Below are 8,555 nucleotides of genomic sequence, written 5' to 3'. Positions count from 1 at the left end.
TCCCTCTCTATCAGTCTATATCTGTCTCACTGTCTGTCTGTCTATCAAGATATGTTTCCACAGTTTTGTGCGTTAATTTAGGGTGGTGATGGCCTAGGAAATAAGCAGTCTTTAACCCTGTTTGTCCTCATTCAAGCAACCTGTAGCGTCTACCAGAGGGTAACAGGTCAATGAGGTGGGGGTGGGGGTAGGAAGTGTCTTTCGAAATGTTGATGGCTCTGCTACGGTATCGCAAGCCGGCAATGTCCTTCAGACTGGTCTGAGAGCAACCGATGACCTTGTGGGCTGTGTTGATGACTCCCTGTATGTTTTTCCTGTCTGCTGCTATGCTACCAGCCTACCCCACAGTGCCGCCGTATGAACTGATCATGTTGGTGATACATTAACTAGGGATGGGCATAAGGTATCGGTATCAGTGTTAATACAAGCCCTTCAAGGTTTCGGTACTCACGATGAATACCAATATCGGAGTCTTTCTAAGTATGTTTTTATCCATTCCATGTTGTCAGCTTTCCTTGCTTTGAACATTGTTCTCAAGTTAGTTGCTATTTGTTATCATTCTTTAAACAGCTAAAACACAGGCAATCAAACAGCTTGGATAAACAAGCATGTTTATTTATAAAGCCCATAACCCTCGTGGCGTGCAGGTACCAATTATGTACATTTTCATGCTTTTATCAATTTCAATCAAAGAGAAAGCGTTGAAAAGTAAACACTTGGGGGCTCAAATTTCCTACAGGTTGTGAGAACATGTAAATTTAAGAAATGGGATTGTGCTGTGATTTACAGTATCTGTTATTGCATTTAGGAGCCACCCAAATAGTATACACAAAGTGTGCTATGTACTATTGGGATGTATGCCTTATCATAAACCTGGTGTTTTTCTTTAGTGTCATCCAGTAAATTGTATGCAAAGAAAAAAAATGTTGAGTGGCGCCAAAGCCTAATAATAATAATAATAATAATAATAATGAAAAAAATTCTTGCAAACAACTGACTGCAGCCTCCATTGTCACACACACGACAATTATTTTGCCTCGCTTTGCAAAAAAAGTCATAAAATAGGGAAAGGGGAAAAATAATAATAATAATAATAATCCTGATTTTCCTGATTTTTCTTCAGCTATTCTCTTGTATCTAAAAAAAGAATGCTGCTAGTTCCAACTCATTTTGGCAGAGCGGGTCACATGTTTGAGTTGTCACCCACCATTTCACATTACAGAAAAGGACTGTTAAAGTTTGTTTACACATATTGAGCGTGGCAAAATGCAGGTACTGTTCAGCAAAGTATATGAGGTATGGATTTAAATATCTTGAAGACAAAGCTACTGAAGTGAAGGGCTTTTGCTTTCATGGAAATGCAGCAAGTCGAGCAACAAAGAGAGTATTATTACTTGAAGTTGTTTTTGTCAGAACACACACAGACAGAGGACCCAGACGCGTAACGTTTTCACACAAACTTTATTTTACGGGAATGGGGTAGTCATGCGCATGAACACAAATGCCAGGGATGCGACGATCGCTGGACGGGAGAAGTGAGACAGAGAAGTCAGAGGCAGACGAGATCGAGGCCGGACAGAACAGATGGGATCGATACAGGACACACGGGTAGATACCGGACGGGACAGACAGGATCGATAACGGATACTGGGGAAAGATACCGGACAGGATGAGACAGACGGGGTCGATACCGGAGACTGGTGCAAGATAGCGGACAGGACGAGACAGGCAGGATCGATATCGGATACTGGAGACGGGAGCGAGATACCGTACAGGAAGAGACAGATGGGGTCAATACCGGACACTGGAGCAAGATACCGGACAGGACGAGACAGGCGGGATCGATACCGGATACTGGATACACGAACAGGAAACCGGACAGAGTCAAACCACAAGTGTTGCAAGTGCAGAGGTTCGTTAACGGACTGACAAGGAGTGAATGAGAGCACTGAGTTTAAATAGGAGCGCATCCCAGCAATCATTGGGCAGTGGGCAGGGGACACCCTGAACTAGTTGCCAGCCAATCGCAGGGCTGTAGAGGTATTATGTTTGGTTAAATTATATGTGCCACCTAAAAGCATGTTGTGTCCCTTAACCACTAGTGTCATAAGGGCACCATTTCCTTGGGTGTGTCTTGGGCATGTGCTTTCTGGTGGCGGACATCACTCTCCTGTTCAAGAAATGTTTCCACCTGGGACCTTTCACATGTTACGTGGATGTGCTGGCCACTGCATTGTCACAATATTAAAATGCATTATTTTTTTGTGTTGATTTTATGAGAGATGAGCCAATTTGATGTGTTTTCTTAAGAGTATAAGAGTGTAGGTCGCAAATTCAACCACAAAGAGGAAGTTTGTCACTCGTGCATCGCAGGCTACGCTGCATTGGGATGAATAATTTTATTTAATACAATTGAGAAGTGGGCATCCCTTCTTGTTTCGGTTTGCGGGATTGAATTAGTGTTGGTCCAGGTTCCTCCAATTGAACCAAAAATTTTGAGAACAGTCCACCAGCTCTTTTATATAATCTCTGCATCAGATATTTGATTTTTGACTGCTATGCGACTTATTTTTTAAATTATTCATCTACAAGGAAGGACTCACATGACACAATTCACAGAAATGCATCCTTAATTTTAGTGAAGGCTTACTTCCCCTTTGCGGGTAGCATTTCTTCTTTTCACATGGAAAGAATGTTTCATTCAGAAAGTTCTGCCAGAGTAGTATTCACTAGTGGCGCCTTATACACAGTCATTGGCTAAAATACCATGACAGTTTTTTCATATAATGACTTTGAAATGTTTTACAGAGGATTTGTCATGTTTTCTAGGAAACATGATGAAGTAACAATTAGTGTAAGTTAAAAATTTGGAAGAAAAAAGTGCCAGAATAAAACCCATGTAGCCGATTATGCTACATTTTTTAAAATGATGTTAGTTTACATTCCAATTAATTTCTATCTTATGTAATATAAATCCAGCAGCAAAGTCCACTTATTTCCACAATTTCAGGAGCAGTTTTAGATCTCGATTATGGCTAAAGGATCAACAGATGACAGCTTAGACTTAGAAAGCAGGTAATTGCATCTTTACAGCAAGTGTAAGAATGGTCTGAAACTGGCTGGCTACCAGTTTAGCGTGTCCTCTGCCAGCTGCCCGAAGATTGTTGGAATGGGCTCCAGCCCCCTGCAACCCTACTGAGGATAAGCAGTGCAGATAATGGATGGATGGATAATAATGGCTGTAAAAATGGTTTCCTAAAAAAAAGAGTAAGATTGTGGTTCTTTAAGTAATGCTTTTCTTGAATACAATATTACCCCAGAATGCTTTGTGACTCCATTGGGGACATAAAAATTTACAAAAGATTCTCAAGACTTTTCTGACTATTGAATGAATGGTTGGTGGATGTTTGTGGTAGAAACCTCCGGATCCTCTTCCTTCCCCTTTGCATTTCATTCAAAAGAAACACAGCATGACACATTGACAAGTGATCAGCATGTGCATGGATGTTTTTGCTGAAATCATCAAGATCATAACTTTACTTGAAGGTTGCAATTTGTATTTCACAACAAGTAGTGAGTGAGTCAGTCAGTCAGTACAAGTCATGATTTTATTAACCGGTATTTTACTTTCTTTTGTCGGTTACTCAAATTGAATATGCAAGCAAAATTTAAACTTGAACTGTATACTTTATAGTACTCTTAGAAATATCTATCTATCCATCTACCCTGGTCATATCCCTCGAGAGGGGTGACCGACAGCAAGACAAAAACAAAGAAAAGAAAAAAGGAAAAGGTAGCAAAAAACACAAAGAAATTTGACCATGGCCAACCCAAATACCCAAACAACCAAACAAGTTAAGCATTTCGGCACCCAAGTTGGTCATGCTTTCGTCCCTCCGGATAAAACGGGACACAAGAAAGCGGCCATGTCACTCAGGTCAGGGTGACACAGCATACTTCTTCTTCTGTTCAACAGTAGGGCCTGACAGCTTTTACTGGTTTACCCCTGCCGCATCATACAGATTCCATGCCCATCCCTTAAAACGCATCCAAACCGCATCATAGAACAAGTCCAAACATGCCACTATCCTTTCACAACACCTCTCTACTCATTCCTACCACCAACAAGAGCTCTAGCTTCCACTATATTTAGACCTCTTTCCTGCAGTGCAACTCATAACACCATCCATCCACATCAATCAAAGCTTTCCTCTTGGTCTCCATCCATTTACTTCCGCTCTGTTGATCCTCTTCAACATTCGCTCATCATCTATCCTCTCCATGTGCGGAAACCAACCGAGTACTCTCACATCCACACGCTTTCTCAGTTCCACTGCAGTTATGAACGCTGCAGTGAAGGAAACGGCATTTTAAGTTGGTTAAACCTTAACTTGAGTTTTGTAACAAGCGTATTACATCATTTTCAGTGGAAGAAAAATGGGATCAGTAAATGATGGAATAGGATGAGCCACACAGCCACAATATCAGTACTGGTATTAGGTCAGAAAAAGGGTAATTGAACCATCCCTCGTAAATTTTCTTGCATGTATATAAATTTTATGTTCATTATGTGAATCCATTTGTTCAAAAAAATGTTTTTTATATAAAACACAATGGTATGCATTATAAATTAAATTTTGTTGAGCCCCCACACTCAGTTCTTTTCCTGATCCTACAGACACAAACATGGCAGCAACTGTTTGTGTGTACCGATACCTCAAATTATGACCTGGCTTTCGCCTGATACAGATCACCAGTATAAATACTTGTGCGTAATATTGTTGCAGTACACAGCAAATGGTATCCTCGATCAAGCATTTATTTTTAGAACAGATGAAGTGTGTGAAATCCTGCTCTACTACGTACAACCAGCAAGACTAAAATTACTCTGAGTGGGGAAAAAAACCCATATGGTGAAAGAAGTGTTTGGGTTGTTTATTTGGTATATAATAAACTCGTCTACAGTAATTATATTTGTTTTATATTGCATAGGCTTGCTGAGAGTAAATTGGTGGTGTAAGGAGGTTATCCACTGTATTCTACAGTATATTTTACTACACTGTTAGAAGAAACATTTTAAAAAAGGGAGGTTGTAAATTACACATACGGTCCAATTCAAATGCATTTACATAGTAGACCTTGATAAGGAATCTGTCTGGACATGTTAGAATGAAATGTGATTCTAATGATGAAATAAGGGGAAACCATGCGTCACCTAACTGGGTCTCCTCCCAACATACACAAGCTATCATCTGTCAAATACAGGACGATGCCTGCGGTTCGTATGCTTCCTCATTTGCACCTATAAAAGTTGGAGGTCTGACACAAAAAAGACCATCCTTCTCTCACCAGACCAAAAATTTAACTTCCTCCAAGAACGTCCAAGCCATCTCCAAACTCAACAATGCGAGGGAACACTGCACAACTGGCTTGCTTAGTTCTATTTGTGGCCTGTCTGGTACTGGTTGCAGCCGGCCCTGGTGAGTGGGGTATACAGAAGTCGATTTAGCAGTAGTTGATTATGTCTAAAGAAAATTGATTCTGCTGGATTTCACCCAAAGTCAACTGATGTGTACGTGTCAACAGGTATCAAGATGACTTCGTGCTGCACTAAGAGCACCTTGGGGAAGATTTCCGCTCCCATCACCGGCTACCGGATCCAGAGAAAGAACCTTCCTTGCATCCGCGCAATCGTGTAAGAACGCAATTATTCTTTTTTTTTTTTTAAACAGAATTAGATTTTGAGTGATGGATTTGATTGGCTGCTCAGATTTCAGACCACCAATGGGGAAGTGTGCAGCCACTGGAAGCAAGACTGGATCATGAAGAAAATCACCGAACTGGAGTAAGTGGGCACTTGTCCTCTCCTTCACCACTGACCGTTTTTGTCAATCTGTGGTCACGTTTTATTTTCTCCACAGGGATGCACGGCGGGCTAGCATCAACGTCACTAGTTCTTACAATCAAACAGAATCAAACACAACTGCTTTGTATTGATTTTGAGTGTTTTTTTAAATGGTTGTTTTTAATTTATTATTTATTAACATCAGTTTTATTTATACAATCCTTCTTGTATTTCTATTGACCTCTTCAAATTCATTTTTTTAGCAAAAACCGTGCTGTGTTTTGCTCCAAATAAAACATATGTTTTAGTACCCAAATGATTTGTCGTCGATTGTCACCGGACGAGCACATTGTCACGTTTGGAAAATGGCTCAACACATCCTAGAGAAGTGGTTTGAATTTTCAGGAATAACAGCACAGGGTTCTCAAAACTACGGCTTGAGAGCCATTCTGCATCTTGACTATCATTTTTTGTCCTGCAAAGTCACAGTAGAGAGTATAATTGCATACGGTGTCACCGTGTTGTATGCTAAAAGCACGGCAGCAGACCGAAAAACCTCAAAAATGATTAGCTGCTCTCTGCCCAGTCCAAAGGATATCGCCGGCTTGCGATACTGCTCCAGAGCCAACAACATTATGAAGGACTCCTCTTACCTTGGCATCCAGGTTTTTGACCTGCCGCCTTCTAGTGGCGGCTACAGGTCCTTAAAACCTGGGCTTACAGTCTCAGAGAAATGTTCTTTCCCAGGATCATTGTTAAACAAGCACACAAAACTACAGTATATTCACCTGGAATGCCATGACTAATCTTGCTGTAAGCCAGTACATTTTTTTCTAAGACAATAAAGAAAATTCTAATTCTTTTTTTTTTTTTTTTTTGCTGCCCGTAGCGTTGGCTAAAAAATAAGTGTTTTATTCAATGTACATATTTTTTATCTGAATGGCAGTTAACATAGTCAATAGAACACGGCACAAAACCGGAGTGCATGCAGGCACGGGGAGAACATGCAAACTCTGCATGGGAAGCCTGCGGTAGCTGGAATCTAAACCTAGACCTTCAAATTTTAGGGCTGCGTAACCACCCAGCTGCTGTGTTTTAACCTTCTTGTACTTATTAAATACTGGTTCTAATAGAAGGTGCAAGCAGAATTATTTTGTAAGACATATTTACCTTCGGTGCAGACAGTGCAGGGCAAGGAGAAGTAGCCTGTTTGCATACCTCCACCCATCCTACCACTCAACCCATCAAATTGCTCCGTTGATTCTGGGATTTTACAGTTCCTTCTGTGGGAATTCACTATAAAGTGTCTCAACAGTGAACCTAAATAGTTTAACGAGCTTCCATACTATATATACGATTCTCTAGGGACGTACATCTGTCTGTTGGTGTAACACCTTGACTACAAACTGCAGTGGAGAGTATGCTCTTTAGATACAGGACCAAACTATTTGCACTGTTGGCGCAACACTGTTGGCATTTCAAATTTGAAACGCCACGGTTTAAATTTGCATGAGTATAATTTTATCTCCGGGCCATATGTACTTATGAAAAGAGCCGTATAGCCTATGGCTCGCAAGCCATAGATTCCCTACCCCTGGTGTAGAGGAAGAATATACCAAACAGCGAAGAGCTCTCAAGTGTTGTAAAGCTATAAAGCTGTAAACAAAATATTTGCTTTTAATTTCCAGACTTTAAAGGGACATTGAGTATTATTAAGCGCCTACGCGTAGTAAAAATTACTTTATTCATACATTTAAAACAGACCAAAAGGTTGGGCAGAAAATGTGGAATATATGGTGCAGTATGGTCACTTTGAGTCTCCATAGTTTATGTTCTCCAATGTTCTTTAGAGCACTCCTTTTTGGTTGCACGAGACAATACAGTAGCATTCTGTGGTCAATTATTACATACTGTCCTTTTAAGCAACGATATTTCACTACTCGTATGGGACAGTTTGTATTCAAAAGGTTCATTCTCCAATTTAGTTGTCGTTTTTTTTACATTTGTTCATCAAATTGCTTGCCCTAGTTTTGCTATGAATCATTTAACTTGAATCTACATGAGTAGTACTGTACGTGGATCATCTTTGCCATCTTGTGGCAAGTTTTAGTTAATGCAGTCAGTGACCGGTGAATGTGCGTGACTTTGCATGAGTGGAGAGTTATCCAGCCCTGTGGTAATAATACAACAGAAATAGCAAACTAGGTACCTGGCAGTCTTTTTGACAGACGCATCACGCATTTGCATGTGATAGCAGGCAGGGCAACTTAATGAACATTTAAAGACAGCCCCTAGATCATGTTGCATCTCTTTTCCCTCACGGTTTAATGGATTCTTTCAAAGCACAAACGTTCAGATTGTTCAAAAAATGTAACTATTTTACATTCTTAAGAAAGCTTTAAAGTCATTTTCAAAATTGATTGTTCGGTCGGTTTGTCGGACTGATGGACGGAACGCTTAACCATTAGGGTCGTAGGGGAACCATTTTCTGTGGTGTGTCTTGGGCAAGTTCAGGCTGGTGGCGCCCATCCGTCTCCAGGCCAACGTAGGTTTCCACCCGGTCAAATGATTTAATCGTGTTAAAAATGTTGCCAAGACCAGCTGTACATATTGTTGTGAAATGAATGTGTATGTGTTCAGCTCTTTATTACTTGCAGAGAGGTCCCTTTGTTTTTCCAGGGTTTTTTTTCTTCTGTTTTTGGTTTCTACA

At 40.5% G+C, this 8,555-nt stretch overlaps 1 protein-coding gene across 1 annotated transcript; it reads left to right on the top strand.

Moving 5' to 3' along the window:
• The first annotated feature begins 5,354 nt into the window (after positions 1-5,354).
• On the top strand, positions 5,355-6,070 carry LOC148373867 (uncharacterized). Its single transcript, XM_088354011.1, has 4 exons — positions 5,355-5,480; positions 5,587-5,695; positions 5,771-5,845; positions 5,922-6,070. Exons 1-4 carry the CDS (start codon positions 5,405-5,407, stop codon positions 5,995-5,997), a joined length of 336 nt encoding a protein of 111 aa, XP_088210137.1. The 5' UTR covers positions 5,355-5,404; the 3' UTR covers positions 5,998-6,070.
• The last annotated feature ends 2,485 nt before the right edge of the window (positions 6,071-8,555 follow it).

This window comes from Urocampus carinirostris, chromosome 1 (assembly GCF_059441175.1).
Source record: "Urocampus carinirostris isolate Australia breed hairy pipefish chromosome 1, RoL_Ucar_1.0, whole genome shotgun sequence".
NCBI lineage: Eukaryota > Metazoa > Chordata > Actinopteri > Syngnathiformes > Syngnathidae > Urocampus > Urocampus carinirostris.
This window is presented reverse-complemented; position numbering and strand designations above follow the sequence as displayed.

Coding starts and splice junctions, on each gene's coding strand:
- LOC148373867 (XM_088354011.1), top strand. CDS start 5,405: ATGCGAGGGAACACTGCACAACTGGCTTGCTTAGTTCTATTTGTGGCC. Junction 5,481..5,586: donor ACTGGTTGCAGCCGGCCCTG/GTGAGTGGGGTA, acceptor ACGTGTCAACAG/GTATCAAGATGACTTCGTGC. Junction 5,846..5,921: donor AAGAAAATCACCGAACTGGA/GTAAGTGGGCAC, acceptor TTTTCTCCACAG/GGATGCACGGCGGGCTAGCA.